This window comes from Eretmochelys imbricata, chromosome 10 (assembly GCF_965152235.1).
Source record: "Eretmochelys imbricata isolate rEreImb1 chromosome 10, rEreImb1.hap1, whole genome shotgun sequence".
Taxonomy (NCBI): domain Eukaryota; kingdom Metazoa; phylum Chordata; order Testudines; family Cheloniidae; genus Eretmochelys; species Eretmochelys imbricata.
In genome coordinates, this window is record NC_135581.1 from 84,860,430 (window position 1) to 84,887,599 (window position 27,170).

Below are 27,170 nucleotides of genomic sequence, written 5' to 3' on the forward strand. Positions count from 1 at the left end.
AAACTATCAGTACTGACAATGTACCACGGACCCTCCTCTGTGGTACCAAATGAACCCATGGTCCTGCATGACTCTGGTACCCTGGAGACCTGATGATTGGAGAAGAACCACAATACCCATTACTTGGTACCAGGACCCCAGTATCAAGCACATCCAGGCACCCAGAATCGCTCTTAGCACTGGGCTGTATACTGCCAATACCCCAGTCAGTGGCACCCTTACCCACTGACGAATCTGACACTGGCCAGGAGGAGATCATTCCCTGGCCCCTCAAGGTGGCCCACCACCACACTACAAGGGTCATCCCCAATTCCATCACGCCAGCCGCCAGTGCCTACCTTCCTGCTTCTCCCTCCCAAGGTCATATTGTAACTTTTCGGGTATATATCCACACATGGTGCGACCGTCTCCGGTGTCTCTCAGGGAGAGACCACCAATTGGTTTGCTACAGCCTGGCACCTGAGCCAGGGCAGGAGAGCACCTGAGCCAGGACAGGAGAAAGCTTTTTCAGAACAGGAAAGAAGGGGGAAGAGGGAAGGGAGGGGGGAAAAAAAAAAAAACCTGAAGAGGAAGCTACCTCTTCAGCACACTTCTCCTCATCTCTCCCAGATGAGACTGTGCTGCCTACCCCTCATCACTAGGTGAAGATTTAAGAACTTTTTGGATCTTACCAAGAGGGTGGCAGACGAGCTGCAGATTCCCTTACAGGAGGTAGCAGATACACATCACAAGATGGTGGAAATTCTGCACACTACCTTCTCATCTAGAACTGTCCTCCCAATTAATGAGCTGATTCTAGCTCCTACCAAAATCATCTGGCAGAGCCAGCCTCCATCGCACCAACCAGCAACAGAGTGTAAACAAAAACAACCCTACATCTGTACCCAAAGAGGCAGACTTTGTTTTCAACATCCACAACCCAATCGTCCTAGTGGATGTGGTTAATGCATGAAGCAAGCAACGTAATGCCAAGTCAACTCCATATGCTCAGGCTTCCCAAGATGGTGTATTCATCCACAACATTACTGTTTAGAGTCATAAATTACCAAACTGTCATGGCCAAAACAATTTTGTTAATCTTGGGAAACCCCAGGATGTTTCTGAAACATTACTGGAAACACAGAACAGATTCAGACCATTCTTAGAGAAGGTCAGTTAATAGCCAGACTGGTCCTAGAGACACCAGTGGATGTAGCTGTTATAGCTGCCTGCCCAGTCTCCATGACAGTGGTACTGAGGTGGGTTGTGGGGTTTTTTTGTGTTTTTTGTGTTTTTTTTTTTTTTATTCGCTATACCTCTCTAGATTGCCCAAAGAGCTACAGACTTCCAATTTGAAGGGCCAAATTCTTTGCGGATAAGAGATTTTTTTTTTCTCTCCACATCTGAAGGATTCTTGGACTGCACTACACTCCTTAGGAATCTACACTGTGGAACAGAAGAGAAGATATACCTCTCAACCACACCACAGATCAGTCTTCTCAATACTCACCATCTCTGTGCTGTTATGAGCCACAGTGTAAGAGGCCCAGGGCTCAAAAGTGACAATAGTCTGCACCCCAGTCCATGACCTCTCAAGCTTCCTCTTATAAGCACTTTGATGAGCTGGTCAGGGGCCTGAACAATGACACCTTACAGCATCAGCTGCCATCTATACACCTGTCATGCCACTCAGAAGTCACCTTACTTTACTTCACAGCAGTTAGGACCAGCTCTAGAGCAAAGAGAGTGATTGATTTCTAGCCCTGAACCTACAGGGTGCTTACTTTCATATCTTAATACAATCATTGTACAGGAGATTTCCTACTGCTTACCTTTTGGGGCAGGATCATTATAGGTACAGATTGCTCACACAGGGTAGTCTCCAAGGGTCACTTCATTGTAGTGGCATACTAACTCTGGTACAGGGACTGGACTTTATCAGCACCAACCTGATGCAGTACAAGAGAGTGCTCCTCTCACTACTCACATTCACCACCCTGGGACACATCTCCCTAATATGCTGGGGAGCTCACCTACAAAGCAACACAAAAGATCTTATGATGGACTTAATGTGACCTGTATGTTTTGTATAAACTGCCAAGGAGCTGCCAGATCTCCCTCCCTCTGCAAGACAGCATTCAAACTTCGGAATTGATGCACCCGTCACAATGTGCTCATCTCAGCTGTCTGTCTACAAGGGATACAGAACGGGATAACCAATAGTCTCAGTTGGAATTTTCTCATGACAATGCGTGTATACTGAATTCAGAGGTGCTTCAAGATATAGCCACCCTTTGGGGAAACATTCACTGGCAGTTGCCATCATCTTCCCAGCGGACAGGGCCCACTTGTATGTCTTTTCCCAGTTTCCTACCCTATCCAAGATTCTGTTGAAAATTCAACAAAACAAAGCGAGAGTTGTTGTGATTGATTGTGATAAGTCTGGCTCCCTTACCTGACGCAGTCTGGCTCCCTTACCTGACGCAGATGGCAATATGCCCTCCTCTTCCTCGGACATCAGCCCATTTCTCACCCCCCCCCCCCCTCAAAACAATGGGCTGACCCTTCACCCCAACCCATGGGTCCTCTGTCTCCAGGCTTGGATCTTCCTTTGTTCCAAGGCTTAGAAGCAGAATGCTCTGACAAGCTGAAATGCATGTTGCAACACAACCACAAGTTGACCACTCCACATACCCATCTACAGAATGGAAACGACTCTACGTTTGTACCATTCCAAACGGACAGACCCAACCTCCTCTTTCCTCCCTCTGATTCTGCACTACATTTTACACTCTCACTTCACTCCCTTAAGGTACATCTCATGGCGAAAATGGCTTCCCACTTGGAGTTTGCTCAACCACTAATACATAGACCCTTTAAGGGTATTGGGACTCTCTTCCCCCATGTGACACCACCCGCTCCAGCCTGGGACTTTAATCTAGTTCTCAGGGCTTCAGACTAGACCTCCCTCCGAGTCCAGGGCAACTTGTTCTCTCTCACACCTGTCCATGACGACAGCATTTCTAATTGCCATCACCTCAGCTAGGCACATAGGAGAAATAGCGGCCCTGATGGCACACCCATCATTCACGGCCTTTGGCTTTAAAAAAATAAAATAATAATAATAATAATAACTCCTCCTCTAAGGCCACATATCCCAAGTTTTCCCCTACTTTTTCTGCACTTTCCATATGAATCAACAGATCCATCTCCCTGTTTTTTCCCCAAAACCACATTGTGACAACTGGGAGACAATTGTGCATATGCTAGATATTAGAAGGACATTAGCATTCTACTTGGACAGGACTAAGGACTTCAGGAAATCCCCTAAGCTCTTCCGTTCATCCACAGAAAGATCCAAAAGCTCTGATATCTCCTCAAAGACCATCCAAATGAGTCTCTAGTTGCATTAATCACTTAGCAAGGGTGCGACTTCCTTCCATCCATATGCACTCCATGAGATCATTTCCTACCTCAGTCATATTCCATATTCCATATCCCGTCTACCCAATCTATAGAGCAATGATTGGGTTCTCTGTCCATACTTTTGCAGAACATTAGGTGATCACTGAAGATTTGGCTGCTGACACCATCTTCAACTCCACAATACTCTCTGTAGTAAAAGACTCCGCTCCGAAGTCCCAGCCTCCAGTGGTGGGTACTGCTCCGGAGTCCCCTAAAGTGGAGCACCCATAGGGACGCTACTCGAAGAAGAATAGGAAGTTACTCACCTTGTGCAGTAACGATGGTTCTTCGAGATGTGTGTCCCTATGGGTGCTCCACAATCCACCCTCCTCCTCTCTACTTCAGATTTCTCTACAGGGCTCTGTGGTAGAGAAGGAAGTGAGGGGGGGTTCGTTGGTGCAGTGCTAAATAGCCTTGAGGCAGACCATGCAGAGGGAGGGGGAGAGCACATGAGCAGGCTCAACGGGACACTGCTACCAAAAATCTCCGATTAGAGGTGCAGGGGCACACAGACCCCTAAAGTGGAGCACCCATAGGGACGCACATCTCAAAGAACCATTGTTACTGCACAAGGTGAGTAACTGCCTCTTACTTCTCCACTGCTAACTCTGCTGATGTCGTCTGTAGATGCATGCTGTGGAGACATAATACTAATGCCCTCCCACGCCTTTCCAGGGTCGCAGTGTACAGGACTATTTAGCACTACTGTGCTCGGAGGCTCCTCCAGTGCCCCAAACCTTCAGGACTACGCACGCAGCCACGGCAAAAAGTTCACCACCAGCCTGACATACAAAGATGGTATGAATGTTCTTCGTGTAGCAGATAATTTACTTGTGGAACTTGCTCTCTAAAGATGTTACTGAGGCAAAGATGTAGTAAGATTTTCCAGAGAATTAGACATGAATGAATTGAATATTCTCTGCACCTGCACTAATCATAGTCACACTGAATTGTTATGTATTGCTCCAAGCAAGCTGACAGTACCCACTCTTCGGAGGTGGATTACTGAGCTCAATGGGCCATTGGTATGTCCCTGTGTGCTTAGAGGTTCAGCTCGCTCAAATGGTCCCACTTGTGCTTTACTTCTAAGCCCATAAGAAGACCAAGTTATCTACATGTGAAGCTGAGGCTGCCATGTTAGCCGAATGACATGCATGGTGGGGTCAGGCTGGGGATATTTGGGAGGGGGAAGTATATGGAGTTATGGGCATCTGTGGGAGAACCTCTGGAATGCACCCACATCCAGACACTTCTGTACACCTGAGGTGCTGATGCGGGTGTTGAGTAGGATGCTGGGAGGAGATTGCAAACTCTCATCACTATTGCTCACTTACTGCAGAAGCTGCCTGAAAAATCTGCAGTTGAATCCCTAATGAAGATGACCTGATAAAATCAAATATTCAGCTCATTGGTTTAAGTGCTGGCCCATACTCTGTCAGTGAAGAGGAACTGTCTGGCTGACACATTAAATAAGAATAGTCATTTGTATTTTATACAGTACTTAGTGTGGTGGCACAATGGGGGCTGGAACAATTTTTATAGTGGGGGTGCTGAGAGCCATTGAACCAAACCGTAAACCCTGTATATAATGGAAACCACTTCAAGCCAGGGGGTGCGGCAGCTCCCCCAGCACCCTAGTTCCAGCACCCTAGTTCCAGCACCTATGGATTTCACTGCGTCAAGGACGCAATGAGGCAGTTCTGCCTCTAGGGACTTCGTGTAGAAGCTGGGATATTCTGGGAGATGTGAGAGTGCTGTAAAGTTGGAGGATTGTTTATTTTTCCATGTTAGCTCAGTTCTTGTGGCCATGGCCCGTTGAGTGGGACAGAATGGAATAAAAAGAGGAAGTTGGTCTGGCAAAGTACTCTGGGGAAGGCATTTGCAAACCAGAAATCCACTGGATCTTCATGGAGAACTTTGTATTGATCAGTCTGCTGAGAGGTTTTCTATGCTGCTCTTCCATCTTTGCTACAAGAGACTTCTGCATAATACTAGGTCTTTGTTGCCTATGACCTGATCTGCTGCCTGGTCAAAGTCATAATCATTTGCACAGCCACTGACTGTGGTGTAGAACTTAATAGGGAAGCTTGTCTCCATGAGCTGCATAAAAGATGGATGCAGCATAAGGGTGATAGATATTAGGAAAGCAAACTGGGGGAAACTGCAAAACCTTCTCCTTGTTTGCTGTGGTGTTCTAGCTATGTTGTTCCTAAGGTATTGGCGAGAAAGGGTGGGTATGATGATCAGTGCCCCCCATAACACACCTGTCGGGATCCCTGGGTCTTACACGTGCCCATCATGACGTGGCGTATCGCATCCAGTGTACTAACTGGCCCATAGCAACTCTGTGGGTGTAACCAGCCAATCACTATGCTCAGACTCACAAAGGAAAAGGTAAAAGACAAACCCAGTATCACTCCTAGGTGAACACTTCTCACAAAGTGATCACTCTGTATCTGTCCTCGTCCTCAAAGAAAACCTGCACAACAACTTCAAAAGAAGAGCTTGGGAACTTAAATTCATAACTCGCTGCTGCTAGACACTAAAAAAGAAAGACACTAAATTTACAGCTTCTTAGAAGAATCTGTAGCCTGCTAATCCCCCTTGTTTGTCCTATGACTGCACAGGTATTAACAGGCAACTTAATCTTGAATGATTTCTTAGATTATGTGTTTAGCTACTTAAGCCAAATAATTTCTTCCACCTTGTATTTAGCAGTGACGCTCTGGATACGTTTCCAAGATCCGAAGAAGAGTTTTGTAACTCAAAAGCTTGTCTCTCTCACCGATAAAATATATTACCTCACCCACCTTGTCTCGGTCAACCTTTTCCTATCAGTTCTGAGCTGCCCTCGGTGACTATGGGTGGGTGTGTGGGGGGAAGAGAATCTGTGCTGGTTATGCAATAGGTCCCAGAGCCAATCTGCCAGTATAGGGCAGGCTAGCTCAAGGCATCCAGTGTGGAGATACAGGTGAGGAGGCTGGAAAGAATAGCCTGTGTCCTAGTATTTTTTTTCTTCTGTAGCTTCTAGGCACCTTCAAAGTTCAGAGGCAGTATTATTCCCATAGGGAGAATTGACTTGGTGCAGGGCATGCAGCAAGCTGGTAGCAGTCAAGAATAGAACCCAGGTCTCCTCAGTCTTGGCCCTGTGCTCATTCACTGCCTGTTGAATGCTGCAGCATGTATGCTGGGCAGCTGGGGCCTGCCTACAAACTCAGTTTGTACCATTGGTTGCTTATAGTCAAGGCCCTGGGCAGTTTCCAGCAGGCTGGGTCTAAATCCTGTGGCAAAGTCCCTGCATTCTTTGGCATTCTTGTGGAGTGGATAGTTAATAAAACAGATATAAAATAAAATGTTAGAAGGTAGATTTTTATTTAATTCAGTATGAAGGCGACTAACCTGATCAAGTCACTCGCCCCAGAGTTAGTTATTTTGGTGTTAAATTCTGTTTCTTTCTCATTGTCTCCATGCTTTTCTGCTCTGCCAGGGCCAGCAAGCTGCATTGTGGAAGTTGTGAGGAGGAAGCTGGAAGTTTTAGCAGCTACATAGAAAGCTATTGAGGCTTTTGGGTCCTGGGGGGAGGCACTTTGGAAAGTGAGACAAGCCCTTTGATTGGATGTTTCTGCAATGAAGTGGTTTAAATACCAGCATTGCTAATTATCATCTTTAGATTTCAGAATTACCAATCAATGGAGATGAGTGAGGCAGTTCAGACAACAGTTTAGAAACATAACAATAAAAATAAAACTAAGGGCTTGTCTACATGGAGGTGGGGTGGGGGGGCGGGGGCTTTATAGTGGATCAAATCAAGTTAATATGATTTGAAAACACTTGAATACATGCAACGCCATACCATCACTGTTCACTAATTACACATTTATCGCAAACCCTGAGGTCTTCTTGCAAAGTGGATGATGTTTGCTTCGAATCAGATTATTTCATCTATTGTTTGTGTGGATGCAGTTGTTGCACACTTCTTTTTACATGATTCCAGTGGCTTTGCAGGTTGACCGTTACTGGCCTATCACTTTACTTGTGTGCCCTCCCTGCTCTGGTGTCAAGTTTCCAGGACTATACCACCTCCCTTTAGAAGCTGACACATAGCCAGATTTTGCCCATTTGCTCCTGGACTCCAGTGTATTATTTTTTGCAGTGTGACCACCATAGCACTTCTGAAGCCCCACAATATGCCCTCATGTAGCCGCTTGGAGCCATGCTGAGACCCTGGATCTCAATGCCATCTGGGGAGTAGCGGCAGTTCAGGACGCTCTTGTCTCTAAGATAAAGACCTTTTCGTGTACATTGCAAAGTAGATGTCTGCAAGGGGTCATGACCAGGATGCCAAGCAGTGCCAGATAGAGCAAGCAGCTCAGGAGAAAGTACATTATAGCATGGGACAAAAGGAGGCAATATGGCAGGGGATGTGACCTGTCCATTTTTTGATGAACTAGATAGGATTCTACACAATTCTAGTCCATCCTGTACAGACACCATTCGGAACCTGCTGCCCGCACTCTTCCTCTCCCTCCCTCCCCCTCCCCCCCCCGATGAAGACCAGCCAAACGCATCAGAGGATGAGCAGGAGGATGCCAGAGAGGAGTTGTCTCCTGAGAGCCAGGATCTTTTTGGGACTCAGGACCCTCATGCCAGCTAGCTGCAGTCCCACCCTCCTGCAATGGACCACGATTCCTGCCCTGCATTGGCTGAACCCATGGCCCAGACAGAAACCCATTTGGGACTGGAAAAAGCACATTCCCTGGGGGGAACTTCAGCATGTAATTCTGCAATCTATTATTGTGCCACACTGCTGTCCGCAGCCATTGTAGGCAGATGTGAGCTAGGAGCCCTTCCGAGTATCCAGGCCTTGCCTCCCTTGGCTCATGCTGCCCATTGTCCCCTCACCCTCCAAAGTGCTTCCAAAATGGTGGCTGCTCCACGAGGCAGTCAGCCTATGTGACATGCTAACGCCATGACTATTGATGTTTTCAGGTCCATGGCACATGGAGGCCACTTGCCCATCTGCCTGTCTTCCTTTCCTCTTCCCTTATCTTACTTGACTTCTAAAACCATCCCCCTCCTTCTGCCCTCAACATGGCCACTAGATGGGTGAAGTCAGTCTCTACACCGCCTCCCCTCCCTCAACAGATTTGAATAACGAAAGCATTCATTTCTGCAAAAATCAAGTGTACGGAGACAGTTGCTACAGGAAAAGGAGTTTCGTGAGTGCTCATAGTTTACATGAGGTATAAATAAGAACATATGAAAGGTCATATTGAGCCAGACCAATGGTCCATCTGGACCATTATCCTGTCTCTAACAGTGGCCAGTGCCAGATGCTTCACAGGGAATGAACAGAAAAGGCAATTTTGAGTGATTCATCCCTTATTATCCAGTCCTATCTTCTGGCAGTTGGAGGTTTAGGGACATCCAGAGCATGGAGTTGCATCCCTGACCATCCTGGTTAATAGCCACTGATGAACCTGTTCTCCATGAACTTATCTAATGCTTTTTTGAACCCAGTTATACTCTTTGTCCTTCACACCATCCCCTGACAATAAGTCCCACCGGTTGACTGTCCATTGTGTGAAGAAATACTTCCTTTTTGTTTGTGTAATCTGCTGCCTACTAACTTAATTGAGTGACCCCCGGTTCTTATTATGTGAAGGGGTAAATAAATAACACTTACTTTCTCCACACCAGTCATGATTTTATAGACCTCTATCATATCCCCCTTTAGTTATCTCTTCTCTAAGATGAACAGTCCCAGTATTTTTAATCTCTCCTTATATGGATGCTGTTCCATACCACTATTAATAATTTTATTGCCCTTCTCTGTACTGATATCTTTTTAGTGATGGGGCTACCAGAAGTGCAGGCTGTATTGAAGGTGTGGGCGTACTATGGATTTATATAGTGGCACAGATATTTTCTGTTTTATTATTTATCCTTTTTCCTAATGGCTCCTAACATTCTGTTTGCTTTTTTGACTATCACTCTACATTGAGCAGATGTTTTCAGGGAACTATCCACGATGACTCCAAGGTCTTTTTTAAGTGGTAACAACTAATTTAGACCCCATCATTTTGTATGTATAGTTGGGATTATGTTTTCAAATGTGCGTTACTTTGCATTTATCAATGCATATTGTTGTTGAATTTCATCTGCCACTTCCTTGCCCAGTCATCAGATTTAATGAGATCCCTTTGGAACTCTTCACAGTCTGCATTGGACTTAAAAAATTACTTGGTAGTTATCACCTGCAAGTTTTGCCACCTCACTGTTTACCCCCTTTTCCAGATCATCTATGAATATGTTGAACAGCGTTGGTTCCAATACAGATCCTTGGGGTACCCTCTCTCCATTGTGAAAACTGACCTTCTGTTCCTACCCTTTATTTCCTATCTTACTGATCCATGAGAGGACCTTCTCTCTCATCCCATGACTGCTTACTTTGTTTAAGGACCCTTGGTGTGGGACCTTGTCAAAGGCTTTCTGAAAGTCCAAGTACACTAACTCTAATAGATCACCCTTTCCCACATTCTTGTTGACTCCCTCAGAGAATTCTAATAGATGGCTGAGTCATGATTTCCCTTTACAAAAGCCTGTTGACGCTTTCCCAATGTATCGTATTTATCTATGTGTCTGATAATTCTGTTCTTTACTGTAGCTTCAACTAATTTGCCTGGTACTGAAGTTAGGCTTACAAGTCTGTAATTGCCAGGATCGCTTCTGGAGCCTTTTTAAAAAATAGCTGTTACAATAGCTATCTTGTACAGAGGCTGATTTAAGTGATGTGTGGTATATCATAGTTCTGCAAATGCCTTTACCAGGCATGCAAGCTGCTCCCTGCTGAGGAACAAATGCCCTTCAATATGCATTCTAACTGATGATCATTGTATGGCTCTATTGTTCTGTGTATTTGCTCTGTCTGCTGGGGAGACGTAGCAGAACTTAAGACTGAGAAATTCTTCATTTAGTTTTGCATGTTGTAGGGAATGGATGCTTGCCCATGCCCCAGGTATAGCTTTCAAGCTCCTTCCACTCCTGCAGCATTTCTGGGGTGACCATCCTAGTGAATAACTTCACAGCATATCTCAGTGGTCTGCTCCTTGCCTCCTAGTCACGCATTCTCTGCCTCTGCCCCAGTGCAACATCCTAGTGAATCAGGACAGCCTAATGGGGGTTGTTGGGAGGATTACTAGCCCTCTCACCCCTGAAGCCTCCCATAAGCCCCCTTTTAACCTTGCCAACATCACAGAAGTGCCTCCAGCACACAAACAAAACCGCAAAACCAAAGTGGAAACATCATTCTAAACCCACCCCCTCCTACCCCCAGTCTTCCTAACAGCATGTTCAGAAATCCCGATATACCCAGCACCCTCTTCACACATAGACCACTTTACCTCATGGTGTCTCGTCCCAGTCCTGGGGGAACCTCCAAAATTGTAAGTCACATAAAGAAAAAACATCATGGCGTGTCTGGAATATGACCAACAAGCAACTGCTTTTTGGGTTTTTCCCCCAGACAGTCACAGGACCTGCAGTGGCCAGACTGTCAAAGACAGAGCTTCTCTGTACTGCAGAAAGGCTGGCCACCTGAGTGGGTGGAAATGGAAGACCCTGGACGAAATGTTTGTAGCACTCATGGTGGAGTTGCAGAGGAAAACTGAACTGTACATCAAGACTTGGAAGAAGAAAGAAATGCAGCTCTCCAGGAAAGTGTGGCTGTGGCCAGGGGAAGCATCACCCTGACCAAGGAGATCACGGAAAAAGACAAGGAGATGCAGAGGCAACACATGGACACTATCTTGGGCCAGAATGCTCTCCTCTTAAACATGCTCATACTAGGCCAATAGGCCCTGCAGTCCTGTTACTTGGGACTCAGGCATGTCCTTGAGCCCATGGGCAATACTGGCTACTGGGACCAGCAGCAACTCCTCCCCACCGCACCTCTCAGCAGTGTTACCAGAAGCCATCCCCGTTTTGGAATCAACCTTTAGACACCAAGAATGCAGGGGAGTCCAGTAGTGTCCCTGACAGTTTTCAGCTGTGGCATTCAGCCCCAGAGCACATGTGAGGGAAGGCATATACCCAGTTCCAAAAGATCCTTGTAGACCACCATTCATTTATGTCCGAAAATCATAGAATCATAGAATATCAGCATTGGAAGGGACCTCAGGAGGTCATCTAGTCCAACCCCCTGCTCAAAAGCAGGACCAATCCCCAATTAAATCATCCCAGCCAGGGCTTTCTCAAGCCTGACCTTAAAAACTTCTAAGGAAGGAGATTCCACCACCTTCCTGGGCAACGCATTCCAGTGTTTCACCACGCTCCTAGTGAAAAAGTTTTTCCTAATAGCCAACCTAAACCTCCCCCACTGCAACTTGAGACCATTACTCCTTGTCCTGTCCTCTTCCACCACTGAGAATAGTCTAGAACCATCCTCTCTGGAACCACCTCTCAGGTAGTTGAAAGCAGCTATCAAATCCCCCCTCATTCTTCTCTTCTGCAGACTAAACAATCCCAGTTCCCTCAGCCTCTCCTCATAAGTCATGTGTTCCAGACCCCTAATCATTTTTGTTGCCCTTCGCTGGACTCTTTCCAATTTATCCACATCCTTCTTGTAGTGTGGGGCCCAAAACTGGACACAGTACTCCAGATGAGGCCTCACCAATGTCGAATAGAGGGGGACGATCACGTCCCTCGATCTGCTTGCTATGCCCCTACTTATACATCCCAAAATGCCATTGGCCTTCTTGGCAACAAGAGCACACTGCTGACTCATATCCAGCTTCTTGTCCACTGTCACCCCTAGGTCCTTTTCCGCAGAACTGCTGCCTAGCCATTCGGTCCCTAGTCTGTAGCTGTGCATTGGGTTCTTCCGTCCTAAGTGCAGGACCCTACACTTATCCTTATTGAACCTCATCAGATTTCTTTTGGCCCAATCCTTCAATTTGTCTAGGTCCCTCTGTATCCTATCCCTGCCCTCCAGCGTATCTACCACTCCTCCCCGTTTAGTATCATCCACAAATTTGCTGAGAGTGCAATCCATACCATCCTCCAGATCATTTATGAAGATATTGAACAAAACCGGCCCCAGGACCGACCCCTGGGGCACTCCACTTGACACCGGCTGCCAACTAGACATGGAGCCATTGATCACTACCCGTTGAGCCCGACAATCTAGCCAACTTTCTACCCACCTTTATAGTGCATTCATCCAGCCCGTACTTCTTTCACTTGCTGACAAGAATACTGTGGGAGACCGTGTCAAAAGCTTTGCTAAAGTCAAGATACAATACGTCCACTGCTTTCCCTTCATCCACAGAACCAGTAATCTCATCATAGAAGGCGATTAGATTAGTCAGGCATGACCTTCCCTTGGTGAATCCATGCTGACTGATCACTTTCCTCTCATGTAAGTGCTTCAGGATTGATTCTTTGAGGACCTGCTCCATGATTTTTCCGGGGACTGAAGTGAGGCTGACTGGCCTGTAGTTCCCAGGATCCTCCTCCTTCCCTTTTTTAAAGATTGGCACTACATTAGCCTTTTTCCAGTCATCCGGGACTTCCCCCGTTCGCCACGAGTTTTCAAAGATAATGGCCAATGGCTCTGCAATCACAGCCGCCAGTTCCTTTAGCACTCTCCGATGCAACTCGTCCGGCCCCATGGACTTGTGCACATCCAGCTTTTCTAAATAGTCCCTAACCACCTCTTTCTCCACAGAGGGCTGGCCATCTATTCCCCATGTTGTGATGCCCAGCGCAGCAGTCTGGGAGCTGACCTTGTTCGTGAAGACAGAGGCAAAAAAAGCATTCAGTACATTAGCTTTTTCTACATCCTCTGTCACTAGGTTGCCTCCCTCATTCATTAAGGGGCCCACACTTTCCTTGGCTTTCTTCTTGTTGCCAACATATCTGAAGAAACCCTTCTTGTTACTCTTAACATCTCTCGCTAGCTGCAGCTCCAGGTGTGATTTGGCCCTCCTAATTTCATTCCTACATGCCCGAGCAATATTTTTATACTCTTCCCTGGTCATATGTCCAACCTTCCACTTCTTGTAAGCTTCTTTTTTATGTTTAAGATCCGCTAGGATTTCACCGTTAAGCCAAGCTGGTCGCCTGCCATATTTACTATTCTTTCGACACATCGGGATGGTTTGTCCCTGTAACCTCAACAGGGATTCCTTGAAATACAGCCAGCAATACAGATCACCGGTGATGATCCACTAGTCCTTGGAGAACCATGGCGAACTATCCCTTTTTCTGTTTCTAAATTCTGTGCCCTGGTGGGGCGAGGGACCAGCAAAGGATAGGCACATGGGTTCCACCAGTTGCTCCAGTGCAGTTGGGAACCCCGTGCGTGCAAAGCCATCAATAATCTCCTGAGCACTACTCAACTAGAGAGTACCTTATCAGTGGCATAGCAGACCTGCGTGAGAATGGACCCATGGCGAATTGGTGTGCTACAGACCGGTAGCATTTGGGGATGGCCAGCTTCCAGATGGCAAGGGCGACTGGCTTCTTCACAGAGGTGTGGCACCGCATGATGGTGTACTGTTGATGCAGCTCCAGAGTCTGTTCTGCACAGATCTCAAAAAGGGTAACTCTCCCTAGCCTGAAGTTCTTTGGCCACAGCTAGTCATCCCAGGCAGGCAGAATGTCCTCTCCCACCAATCCACACTGGTTTCCCAGGCCCATAGACTGTGCTGAGAACTGTGTAACTCATCCAGGAACTGGTCCTCTAGTTCACGCAGGTTGGCAGGGTCCACTTCCTCCTCATTCTGCTCCTCCCACTCCAGTGTGTTATGCTGATGCCATAGAATATTCTTCTGCTTGTGGGGCAATTTGGCAACGTGAAATGCCAATTTCATCTGGCTTTAGTACTATAATGCAGCCCGGGTAGGCTCTGAATATTCACAGTTTTCACCATAGCGGAATGGAGCATTGTTGAGTTAATGCTGACTGAGCAATTCGAAAATAGCACAAGGCTATCAGGAAAGGAAGGATGGGGTGGAGAATGCAGAAATGTAGAATTAAAAAAAACAAAAACAAAATAGAACCTACCTGGCTTCCCACAATTCACAGCAAAAACAATCCCAGGATGCATGCTGCTCAGCAGCAAAACAAAGGACCTCTCAAGAAGACTGCACCCTGAGTTTGCAGCAAACTGCTGCAGTGTGTTCACACAATGTGAATTGAAAATGGAATAAGTGTTCCGTGTGTATCCTGTTGGTGCAATTTGCATACTCTGAGTTACCTGATGCACATCAAACAGCTTTGGATTAAACTAGGGACACAACCTAAGATTCCGGAGTTCAATTCTGGACCAGTGGTGGCTTTTGCTTCTCCTTTCTGTGGCGGCTGAATTGCGGAGTACGTGGTGCCCTGCTTGTGGTGCTTTCCTCCACGGTTCATTGCTGCTCTAGGAAGTTGAATTGGCTTTATTTCTTCTAAAAGTCTCCTTGTTGGCGACTGGGAATAAGATACGGAGCTTTTCACCTCTACATTACTGGTGTGATGGAGTGCAATCCACTAGCGAGTGAAAATCATCCGTGGTATCGCCTTCTGTGAAGTAAGTTGGTTGGCCTCAGGCCAGTTCCTCATAGCCAGCCGTTGAGTGGCCTATGGAGACTGAATGTCACTGTCTCCTCTAGAGCTGATTTATAGGGTCAAGGCTGAGAAACTCTCCAATTTGAGTGCATGTGGATGGGAATCTTGTCCTGCTTCTACCTATGCTGCACCTACCCAGGAATAAACAGAGCAATTCAGTTTCCAGGGCCATCCAGACAGCAAGGGAAATATAGAAACGCCCATGAGCCCTTGAATAAAATTAATTGTGGGGGTAAGTCAGCAGTATTTCCATAAACATAGCCAGCAGCATGATCCAGACACAAGGATGAGATGGCATTGATGCCAACTGAATTAGAGCACTTGTGGAAGGGCAAGGTTGTGTGTAGCTCTTATGGCTCTGGTGAAAAGGAAGCATGAAAGAGACACTCTGAGAAATGAAAACCTTTTTAATTCGCACGCCGTGGTGGAAGTCTGGCCAGCTGGGCTCTGTTCCACCAAGCTATGAATCCAGTCAGCCTTTTTCTCTTCGGTTTGTGCTGGCCTGTCCCTTCCCACGTGCCCTGAGGAGCTACCTGCAATATTCCCCATGCCTCACTGCAGACTTCTCTGGTAGATTATGGAAATAACAAAATTGTACCATGAAAGCCGAGCCCTTTTATGCACCATCTGTTTTCAGTCCCTCCCTCCCCAGCTACATAACTCGTGTGAGACAGCTTTGCTGCCTCTGTGGCCAGGAACCTGGCCTGGCCCATGCCCAAAGGGATCCTTGTGGGGCCCAGCTGAAGCCCAGCTGTGCTTGAGGGGCTATACCTGGCCTGTATCTGGGAATGCCTCATGGGACGAGGTCTGGGGGCACCCGCTTAGTCTGTTCAGTTGTAAATTTGACTTTCCTTTTTAAGTCATAAAGCTCTCTGCTTAGCACAGATTCCGGAGAGGACACACTGAGGCTACAGTGTCCTTTACTTTGAATCTTCTGTTCCTGCAAGGGGAGAGCAGTCTTAGGCACTTCACTTCTCCCCAATAAGTTCTGAGTGGCTTGGCCTATATTGTACTGCTGCATTCTGTTGTGTGGCTTTGTGCTATACTGACTCTGAGAATGTCCTGGTCACCTGTGCAGAAGAGCCCTATCTCTTCCCCCAGCTATCTCTAGTAGGACCAGTCCATGCACAACTCAGAGAGCAGAGAGTATCTCTAGGCGAAATAAGGTAGGAAGGCAGGGAGTCCCTCCCGTGTATAAGAATGGGGCTGAAGAAGTGTGAGAACATTGCAGGGTATCAGGAAGGGAGACTGTTAGTGCGCATAAGTGCAAGGGAGGCAGAGAGCAGGTGTAAAGAGGGACCTGGAGGACTCTGTCAGGTGCTGCAGATGTAAGGAGTGTCAAGAGAAGTGTCAAGTGGGAGCGGGTGTCTGGGGGTCAGGCAGATGGATAAGTGTGAGGGGTCTATCAGGCAGGGATAGTTGTAAGCATGCAAAGTCTCAGGGCTCCTTAGAAGCAGGCTATTAACTGAGATGATCTGTTTTTATTTCCTCAGAGCTCTTGTCTATGCCAGCCGTAAAACGATTTTCTGTGTCGTTTGCAAAGCATCCGACTAATGGTACGTTTGCTTCCTTGATTTGACGTTTCCTCATGCTTCTAACCTCATCCTCACGTTCTGTTCTCTCTGCACGTCATTCTGTGTACCCCTCCCTTCAGCCTTCTCATGTTCCTCTGCGCGTCTGTGTATCTGGTGTCCAACTGTTCCACCGTTTTCCCAGTTGTCTCATTGTGACTAACCTGCTCACTTTGTGTTACTGTCTGTGAGGGGCCCAGGCCTGGGCAGGCTGTTAGAATCCTGGCAGCCTGTTTATTCCAGAGGTGTTTGCACCCCGACTGACCAACCAAATGTGAGCAAACAAGAATTGGATCCTTTAGCAGCCTCAAATTCTGTACTGGCGTCAGCGTCTCCTCCATGCTCACTCTCTCCATCTCACTGATGGTGTGGGAGGCATAGCCGTGCAAACCTTGGAGCACAATCTGCCTTGACAGTCTGTATCCTGAGAGAGGCAATGACTGGCTCTCTAGTCTGCTGTGCATGGCAGCGGAGGAAGAGCGAGGGCAGCTCTGGGGTTAGATGGCGTTAATAAGTGAGGCAAAGGCAGCCTCCAGCTGGTGGCCGTGGAAAATGCAATCTACTGAGGTGAGAGAGGATAAAACAGCAAGGATCCCTAGCATTTCCTCTAGCCAAGCTGCCCCTCAGCACAGTGGCCTTGGTAGCTCTGATTCTCTCCTGGTTTCCCACCTGCACAGTGTCGCTTGCAATGCTAGTCCCTCTCATGTTCCCCCCCCCCCCCGCACCCCAATCTCTCTTCATCCCCCACCCAACATGATGGCATTGGTAGGGCTGGTCTCACCTTTTCACATGCACCCTCCCCCCAAGCATCATGTCATTGGAGAATTCACTTTTAATCACACAAACAAATATGGTCGCAAAGGAAGGTTGTGGAATGTTCATTGACATTCAAAAGGGCAGCGCCTTTCTCCCTTGCTGTGGGAAATCTTCCCCACTGAACCCACGAAACTCAGAGACTGGGCTCCATATTTGTTCCCCTCTTCTTAGCCAGGAGGGAGGGCAGCTGCAGTACAGTCTGCTTTGCTCTCCCCACCCTAACAGCAAGGAATAGGGGAAGAGCGGCTGTGCTCCTTGTGTGCTCCAACTCCCCTGCTCTGTGTAGCTCCTAACCTGATGTTGGTTCTCCTGGTCTGTCAAATGGCTCATAAGTATTTGCTCTCTAAGCCTTGAACAGAAATGTTCAGAAAAATTTTGTTTTACAGCTAACATTCCTACCCATTCCTCATGGATAGGGAGTGGCTGGGACTGGAGCAGGTTATTAAGAGTCATAAGTAGAAGTACTTGTCTCTTCTCAACCTGAATGCTGGTGCTCAGTAAACGCTCTGTGATCTAGAAGATGAGTCTAAGAACAGAAAAGAACCATCATAAAGCACAAAGCTAGGGTCTGGCTAGTTTCTGAAGGGTATGTCTGCACAGCCAAAGGTCTGCATGGGCTAGCCTGCCTGCACTGGCTGGATTTGCGCTGGTTCAGGTTACAAGAACAGGGAAGACAGGGCAGTGTGGGCTTCAGCATGGATAGTTCAAGCCTGACACAGACTCTGAGTAATGCTCGGCAAACCAGTGCACTTTGAATGCTGCGCTATGCGTCTTCGCTGCTGCTGTTACCCACACTAGTGGGATTCATGCTAGCTCAGGTAGCTTAGCCTGTGTACAGCTTCTGGTGCGTAGACATACTGAGTCTCCAAGCAGGTCAGACCGTGGGAGAAATTACCAGGTGGACTTGATCTCATTCTGTGCAAAGGGAGCAGCTGCATGGCTCATTCCAGTATCTTTCTGAAAATAGTTTGGTAAGCACATGTGGCATGTGGAAGCCAAGCTCTTCCTTTATGGAGCAGCCTTCCGTAGGCCACCCCCCACTATAACAGCAGCCTGATGCCCATAGAGACATTACAGAGGGAAATAGGGCACCCGCAGTGTGTGTGTTGGGGAAAAAAGTACACAGAGCATAGGGCTCTTTAATCCGTCAGACAGAAACAACATGAGATCCAATGGCTGGGAGGTGGAGCCAGACAAATTTTTAAAAAACTTTTTACAAATACATTAGAAGCAGAGGAAAACTAAGGACAGAGTAGGCCCGTTACTCAATGAGGGGGGAAAGACAATAGCAGAAAATGTGGAAATGGCAGAGGTGCTTAATGACTTCTTTGTTTCGGTTTTCACCAAGAACGTTGGTGGCAATGGGATGTCTAAAATAGTGAATGCCAGTGAAAATAAAATAGGATCAGAGTCTAAAATTGGAAAAGAACAGGTCAAAAATTACTTAGACAAGTTAGATGTCTTCAAATCACCAGGGCCTGATGAAATGCATCCTAGAATATTCAAGGAGCTGACTGAGGAGATATCTGAGCCATTAGCGATTATCTTTGAGAAGTCATGGAAGAAGGGAGAGATTCCAGAAGACAGGAAAAGGGCAAATATAGTACCCATCCTTAAAAAGGGAAATAAGGACAACCCAGGGAATTACAGACCAGTCATCTTAACTTCTGTATCTGGAAAGATAATGGAGCAAATAATTAAGCAATCAGTGGGCTTAAATTGCAGCAAGGGTTAGGGTTGGACATTAGGAAAAACTTCCTAACTGCCAAAGTGGTTAAGCACTGGAATAAATGGCCTGGGGAGGTAGTGGAATCTCCATCATTGGGGATTTTTAAGAGCAGGTTGGACAAACACCTGTCAGGGATGGTCTAGATAATACTTAGTCCTGCCTTGAGTGCGGGGGACTGGACTGGAATGCGTTACCTAGGGAGGTGGTGGAATCTCCTTCCTTAGGAGTTTTTAAGGTCAGGCTTGACAAAGCCTTGGCTGGGATGATTTAGTTGGGGATTGGCCCTGCTTTGAGCAGGGGGTTGGACTAGATGACCTCCTGAGGTCCCTTCCAACCCTGATATTATATGACTAGATGACCTCTTGAGGTCCCTTCCAGTTCTATGATTGTTAATTGCAGACTAGAAATCAAGTGCACATTTTTAACAGTGAGGGTAATTAACCACTGGAACAACTTACCTAGGGACACGATGCATTCCCTGTCTAAATCCAGACTGGAAGTCTCAATTGAAAAGATCTGCTGTAGCTCGACCGCAAGCGATGGGCTTGATGCAGGAACCACTGGGTGAAATTATCTGCCCTGGGCCAGAGGCTGGACTAGATAATCATAATAGACCATTCTGACCTTAAAATCTGTGACTCCAGGAGGAACTGGGTACCAATATCATGAATCCCACAGTGTGGGAAGGAATTTGGTCGTCTTTCCACACTGCCTTGAGGATGACAGTACAATTCTATGGAGTGGGGCTGATACGTTTCCCAGTGTTTCTTGGCACTCATAGTCTTGGAGAAAGATCTTGGAGTCATCGTGGATAGTTCTCTGAAGACGTCCACGCAGTGTGCAGCGGCAGTCAAAAAAGCAAACGGGAGGTTAGGAATCATTAAAAAAGGGATAGAGAATAAGACAGAGAATATCTTATTGCCCTTATATAAATCCATGGTACACCCACATCTTGAATACTGTGTACAGATGTGGTCCCCTCATCTCAAAAAAGATATACTGGCATTAGAAAAGGGCAACTAAAATGATTAGGGGTTTGGAACGGGTCCCATATGAGGAGAGATTAAAGAGGCTAGGACTTTTCAGCTTGGAAAAGAGGAGACTAAGGGGGGATATGATAGAGGTCTATAAAATCATGAGTGGTATGAAGAAAGTGAATAAGGAAAAGTTATTTACTTGTTCCCATAATATAAGAACTAGGGGCCACCAAATTAAATTAATGGGTTGCAAGTTTAAAACAAATAAAAGGAAGTTCTTCTTCATTCAGCACAGAGTCAACCTGTGGAACTCCTTGCCTGAGGAGTTTGTGAAGGCTAGGACTATTACAGCATTTAAAAGAGAACTGGATAAATTCATGGTGGTTAAGTCCATTAATGGGTATTAGCCAGGATGGGTAAGGAATGGTGTCCCTAGCCCCTGTTTGTCAGAGGGTGGAGATCACTTGATCATTACCTATTAGGTTCACCCCCTCTGGGGCACCTGGCATTGGCCACTGTCGGCAGACAGGATACTGGGTGGTTGGACCTTTGGTTTGACCCAGTATGGCCATTCTTATGTTCTTATGGGGGCTGTAAATAACTTGTGCCCCTCTGCATTTTCAGAACCTCCAGGTGATCTGTTCTCAGCTAATTTCTCAGCCTCCCTGCTGGCTATTTTCCACCCTTGCTATGCTCTCCAAGCCATACATTTTTCTTCCCCATACACAGTGCTCAGGATTCTGGCACCAAAGGCTGTATCTGGATTTCTTGGTTCAGTGGGAGAAGGGCCAGGCCTGGGGCTACCTTTCTTGTTTTGTAGCCCAGCCTGGATCTTAATTACACACAGGCTAAAATGTGTTTTTCACATTTCACATTTTCCTGGGGTTTGTTCATTTTAAAAAAACTAAAATCTTGGAAAGTAACAACCTAAATGTAAACGAGCTCTTCAATGGGATTGTACCCTGGGGGCTGAAGGTTCAGCGTATTGGGTGGTGAGGAGAGTGCTCTTCCTACTCTTTGGGGCTGGGGGTTCAGCACATGGCCTTTTCCCCACCTGTCTCCATTTTCTCATTTCTCAGCTACCCTCTCTCTCTCTCTCTCTCTCGCCTTCTGTGGTTCCCTTCTTCTGTAGATGTGCTTGAACACCACCGTGTTGCCCAGCTGCTGTGCCGTTTTTCCTCTGACTATGCCATGAGACGGAATATCTCCTTGGATGCCACTCTGGCCCACCACCTACATCAGTGTTCCTACCACCTGCGTCTCTTCAGGAGCTGGCTGATCTCAGGCCAGGATGACTTGGAGTGCCTCTACGGTACTGCACGCTGCAGCTGCCTTAAGCCCACGCTCTTGTAGCTGAGCGGGGGCTGCTGTCTGCTTGAGAATGCAATGTATGCTGTGCTTTCTAAACTAGGGAAAGCATTTCCCTCTCTGCCTCTCTGAGAGCCTCGGGTTGGTGCTGCAGTGAGGCATGTGGGTGGTTGCATCAGGGCAGTTTTGGAGCCTGAGGAAGGTACTTTCCGTATAGGGCTAATAACTTCTGTGTAGCTGTTAACTTTGTGCTCTTTGTCCTTGGCAATTGCACAGTGCCCCCTTCCTCTAGTCAGAGTGGGTACTTGTGCTTCTCTTGTGGAGCCATGGCCAATGTGGATTGGGGTGCTTTCATCTGTCTGAGACACTGCTCCAGCAGCTTGATGGACTGCTGATATAACACTCTTTCTCCCCATGCCCAATCCCCAGAGAAGTGTAATCCCCATGTCCCTTCAGTTTAATAAAGGAGGTGAGATGGATGACTGCTGTATGGAGCAGGATGGAGAATCAGGAGACGTAGCATAAGAATGACCGAGCAGCCTGAAACCCATGAGATAAACCTGTTGCTTTTTCGAGTAGTGCGCCTATGGGTGCTCAGTGTCAGGATGTGCGTGCGGCTGTGCACTCTGGATTGGAGACATTTTGTCAGCTGTGTCTGTGAGTTTGTGCCAGAGCCTTAGGCACCCTCATGCTCCACTACGAGGGCGTATAGGGAGGGGTGGACCCGCTGCCATTCCCGGTTCCTTCTCAGTCGCTTGCAGTTTGAAACCGAGCATCACGGTGTTTGCTAGCTGGCGTCAAGGCTGGCTACGCCTCTTGTGAAAATTTTCTTTTTCTTAGTATTTTTTTCTTTATTTTAGTTTAGCACAATTTGTGCTTTTTAATAGGTTCCCCTCCCTTCCTCTTTTTTGCCCAGTTCAGGCCTTTGATCCATGGGCTCAAGTGTGGGTTATGCCCAGGCCCTTGGGCTTCAAACCTGCCAGACATGCCATAAATCTTTCCCTCACAACAGTGGACATTTAAGCTGCCTCAGGGAGTCTCACGTTCCTTCCAAATGTCCAATCTGCTCAGGGTTTAAGAGTAGATCTAAGAAATTGAGAGAACAGGCTCAAACTCCTGTTAATGGAGCATTTGCTGAGACCCACAGGATCTGAGTCATCCCCCTATATGTCAGATGCTCAGAGAGCTCCAGTGACCCATCTCTTCTATGACAGTAAGCAAAGACCTGGGAGCCCTTCAGAACTATCTAAACCATTGAAGAAGAGAACGCCGCCTTTCCCAGAATAGGAGAAGAGAAAGGGAAAGTCAACCTCTCAGTCTGGGTCTCAGGAGATGTTGTCCCCCATTACAGGTACCTCTGAGGCTTCCATCCCCTTTGGAACTGAGATCACAGCACTCGCTAAGGTCACTATGCTGCATATCAAGAAACCGTCTGGTAAATTACCTGAAGGGGTACTTACATTGCCACTGGACTCCGTGCCTCCAAGATGTAAGCACTCCAGAGCTAAGCCAAAATCATTGTCTGTACTGCCTCTGGCAGTCAGACATAAAGGATGTGCTGACTGTACTTTAGTACCATCTCAGTAACAACAGATGTAGTAAGAGGCCCTGAAACATAAACCTTTGTATCAGAGGCCTGGTCTGAGACCTAAAGCCTGAACCAAAGTACTTCCAGGCATTGCTAAGCAAAGCTGGGCTGTGAGCCAGAGGCAGGCCCTAATTGCAGAACTTGGCAAGAAAAGGACTCCTAGAAAGCACGCGCTAATGATATAAGTGGTAACAAGAGGAACGTGTGCCAAGATGGCACCTGGACATCCCGGTACAAGGACACTTCACAGAGATAACAAGGAACAGCCAGGTGCATCCCAAAGACAGGGTCAAAAGGACAGCATGATGGACAGATCTGTTTGTTTGAACCAACATGATCAAAGGGGGAGACAGCACCCTAATGAGTCAAGGGGCTGTACCTCAATACGTCAGTAGGGGTGAGTAATCTGTCCTGCAACTGTATAAAAATAGGTCTGGGAGCGCATATCTTTGTCCAGCCTGGGGGGCAGAGTGTCCTGCCACTGACTGAGCTGTGTCCATTGTCTATAGGAAACTATTACTGTGCTTTGTTTGACAATAAACCTGGCCAGGTGCCTTCGTACCTTACTAGAGTCCGTGGTCTTTGGGGGTTCTCTCGGGGTCTGCTGTGTCGGCTATCTGTGCAGAGCTGGGTCAGCAAACAGAGGGAACATGCACGCAGCCAACTGTTATTGAACCAGAGCAGAGCACCTCACCGGTGGCTATTGACACCACCAGATAGTCTGACTCCCAATGTTTCCTACCTCGGGTCCCCAGTACCATCCAATCTTTTGATCCATGTGGACCTTTGGATCCTGGAGTACCCTGAGTCACCTCTGCTGAGGGGTACTGAAAGACACTCCCCACTGGTGTACGGCCTCATCTGCTGGAGTCTGCATTTCCTCCACTACTGTCTTCAACCATGTCTCATCCTCCAGTGCCATCACAGCCTCCAGTCCTCCCTTGAGGGTACACAGACACACTTCTCTCAGTTACTGACTTGACACTGTTTGGTACCTTCATATCAACAGCTTCCAGTATTGATGCAATTACAGGCCCCTTTTTGGGCCCTGGTACTGACTCAACCACCAGTACCGACACCATTTGCCCCTCCAATTGAAACAGAAAATGACACATCTAATTTTGAAGTGTCATAAAGCATTCCTCTTTTCAACCTCCTTCACTCAGAGAACCTCCTGATCATGAAATTCCTATCCAGGCGATATCTCTGAACCCTGGCAAGGACAACAGTGGGATCCTGTCCCTTACAGCCACCACAGTAGGCTTATTGGAGCACTGGAGCCCCTTTTGGTGACCAGTTCTACAGGTCCCATCTCGTAGGAGGGCACATCAAGAGCAGCAGCTAGCTTGGATCCTTCCACACAGCAGGATCTTACAGGGAAGCAAGAGCAACCTATGGAAGAAGAATCTTTGCCTTCCCATACATCCTTCTGCTCCCCAGACAAGGCTCATGCCCCCCTCACCATCTTATACTGACGTTTCAGGAATTTCAGGATCTTATGAAGCATGTAGTGTAGACCCTATATATTCCATTGGAGGAGATACAGGAACCTCAAACACTCCTTGATGGACATCCTTCACGCATTTCCTCGGGGCAAAATTGCCTTTCCCATTAATGCTGCTCCACTGGCCCCTGCACATTCTGTGTGGCAAATCCCAGCTACTATACTGCCTACATAAAAGCCGACAGACAAAAAGTGCTACCTCCCTCCCGAAGGATCAGAATATTTCTTTTCCATCCTACACTCAACTCCCTGGTCGTGGCAGCAGTCAACAAATGGAACAGACATCTGTTCCATTCTACTTTGTCTGATAAAGAACAAAAAAGACTGGACCTTCTGGGTATGAAAAAGCTACCCTTCAGCCACACTGCAGTTCAGAGCAGTCAGTTACCAAGCCCTGATACCAAAACACAATTTCATGAGTTCTTCCCAATTTTCATCCTTTTGTTGACCACTTGCTACAGGATCAGAGGGAACAACTTCAAGCCCTTGTAACAGCCTCACTAGAACCCACTGACGCAGTTGCTCATTCCCTGGCTACCGCAATAGTCATGTGCAGAGCTTTGTGGCTGCAGTCCTCTGGTCTGTGTTGGGAGGTACAAAATACCCTCAAACCTTCCCTTTGAGGGACCCATGTTGTTCAGTGATGCCGTGGATGGGTCCGTTCACTCTAAGGACTTTAGGCCATGCTACAATCTCTGGGCGTCTATACACCTATGACAAAGAGAAAGTACAGTAGGTTGCAGGTGGCTCAGTGGTCAAACCCAGTCCACTGCCAGCCCACAAGAACTGCTGAGCCCCCAAGGAAGAAGCTCAGGTTTTCTGAGAGGACAGTCCTCTATTGTGACCTCCCAATTGGCAACATCTTCAAAACGACCATTTTGACCTGGTGGTCTTGGGTCATGAACTCTCTCTCCTGCTCCAGATTTTACACTGCATCTATCCCACCTCCTCCCCTATGGGGACCGTCTCACCCATTTCCTTCCTTCCTGGGAGCCCATCACCTCAGACAGATGGATCCTACAAGTGATATCTACAGGTTACTCCATCCAGCCACACTCCCTCCTTCTTCAGGGACTCCTCTGATGGGAGTCTCTTGAGGCAGGAGATACAATCCTCCTAACACTGGAGGCAGTTGAACCTGTCCCACTGGTCTTTGTCTGGAAAGGATTTTATTTCAGGTACTTCCTGGTCCCAAGGAAAAATGGGGGATGGAGACCGGTTCTGGACCCAAGGACACTAAACACCTTTGTCTATGCTCAGCAGTTCAGAATGATAACCTTAGTAGTGATGATTCCTCTCTGGAGTCAGGTTTTGTATTTGGTTTGTCTCCCTAAGTCTCCAAGATGCTTATTTCTATATAGCTATACATCCTTCACACAGGCATTTCCTACGCTTTAGGATGGGCAGAGACCACTAGCAGTGTCATGTCCTACCTTTTTGGCCTTTCCACTGCTCCAAGGGTCTTATCAAAGTTGTGTTGACCACCACAGCCCTTCTTCATCAGATGGGAATAATCTTTTTTTTCTCTTTGTGGATGATTGGCTCCTGAAAGGTCAGTCATTCCTCGAAGCAGACTGCAACCAGCAAGGCCTTATCTCTGTTCCAGTCACTGGTCCTCCACTTCACTCTGACACCCACCCCATGAATAGACTTTGTGGGAGCTACTCTGGACTCCTCCACTGCTGGAACATACTTGCCCAGGGACAGATTTGACACTGTCCAGCCTTGTCTTGACAATACAACAGAGCCAGCAAAAGCTTATGTACAACATCTGGGCCATATGGCAGCCTGTACATTTGTGATATCCTTGGCAAGACTATGCTCCTGGTGTCTTCAGGCCTGGCTCAGAACCATTTACATCCGCAACAAACACCGCCTATGCAAGCCAGTGCCCGTACCCTGGAGGGATGGCTAGTCTCTAAATTGGTGGAAGGATCTGCAGAATGTGTGCATAGGGGTTCAGTTCTTACAGCCCTCTCCCCAAGAATCATCACTACAGATGCCTCTCTGATAGGAGGGGGTGCACGCTTTCAAAACCCTCATAGCCAGGGCAAGTGGTCCCCTCGAGGCAATCCTCCATATCAATGTATTAGAGCTCTGAGTGGTTCATTATGTTCGCCAGCACTTCCTTCCACACATCAGGGGCCTGTCAATAAGCATGCTTCTCTGTGGTCCAGCACTAATGTATTATATTGATCGGCAAGGAGGAGCAAGATCCTGATCCTTATGCACCGAATCCATAAAACTGTGAATCTGGTGCGTAACAGTGGTTTATCTACCAGGACTACTGAACGCAGTAGACATTTCAGCGTCGAACGCGAGTGGGAACTGAACAATGAGGTATTCCAAGAAATCTCTTACCTGGGGCCATCCACAAACCGAGCTCCTTGCAGCTCTATCCAATGAAAAGTGCAGGCAGTTCTGCCTGAGGGAAGGGCACAGCTACAACTCAATGGGAGGTGCCCTAATTATTCCTTGGCCTCACATAGTGCTGTGTGCTCATCCTTCTGACTCCCCTATTGCTCAAGGGTCTGAACAAATTGAAACAATAAAAATTAGTAGCCATTTTCATAGCTCCGCCATAGCTGAGAGAGGTATGGTTCCGAGAGCTGGTTTGAAT

General features: G+C 47.3%; 1 protein-coding gene across 4 annotated transcripts in view; it reads left to right on the top strand.

The window, feature by feature from the left end:
• Positions 1-27,170, top strand: part of PPIP5K1 (diphosphoinositol pentakisphosphate kinase 1) — a 183,494-nt gene that overhangs the window by 80,511 nt on the left and 75,813 nt on the right. For 2 of the 4 annotated variants that reach the window (XM_077829275.1, XM_077829272.1), the window contains exons 26-28: positions 4,120-4,242; positions 16,551-16,613; positions 21,283-21,462. In XM_077829275.1, coding sequence (XP_077685401.1) covers positions 4,120-4,242; positions 16,551-16,613; positions 21,283-21,462 — 366 coding nt within the window. The remainder of the gene's footprint in view (positions 1-4,119; positions 4,243-16,550; positions 16,614-21,282; positions 21,463-27,170) is intronic. The other 2 variants (XM_077829273.1, XM_077829274.1) reach the window with 2 other exon arrangements.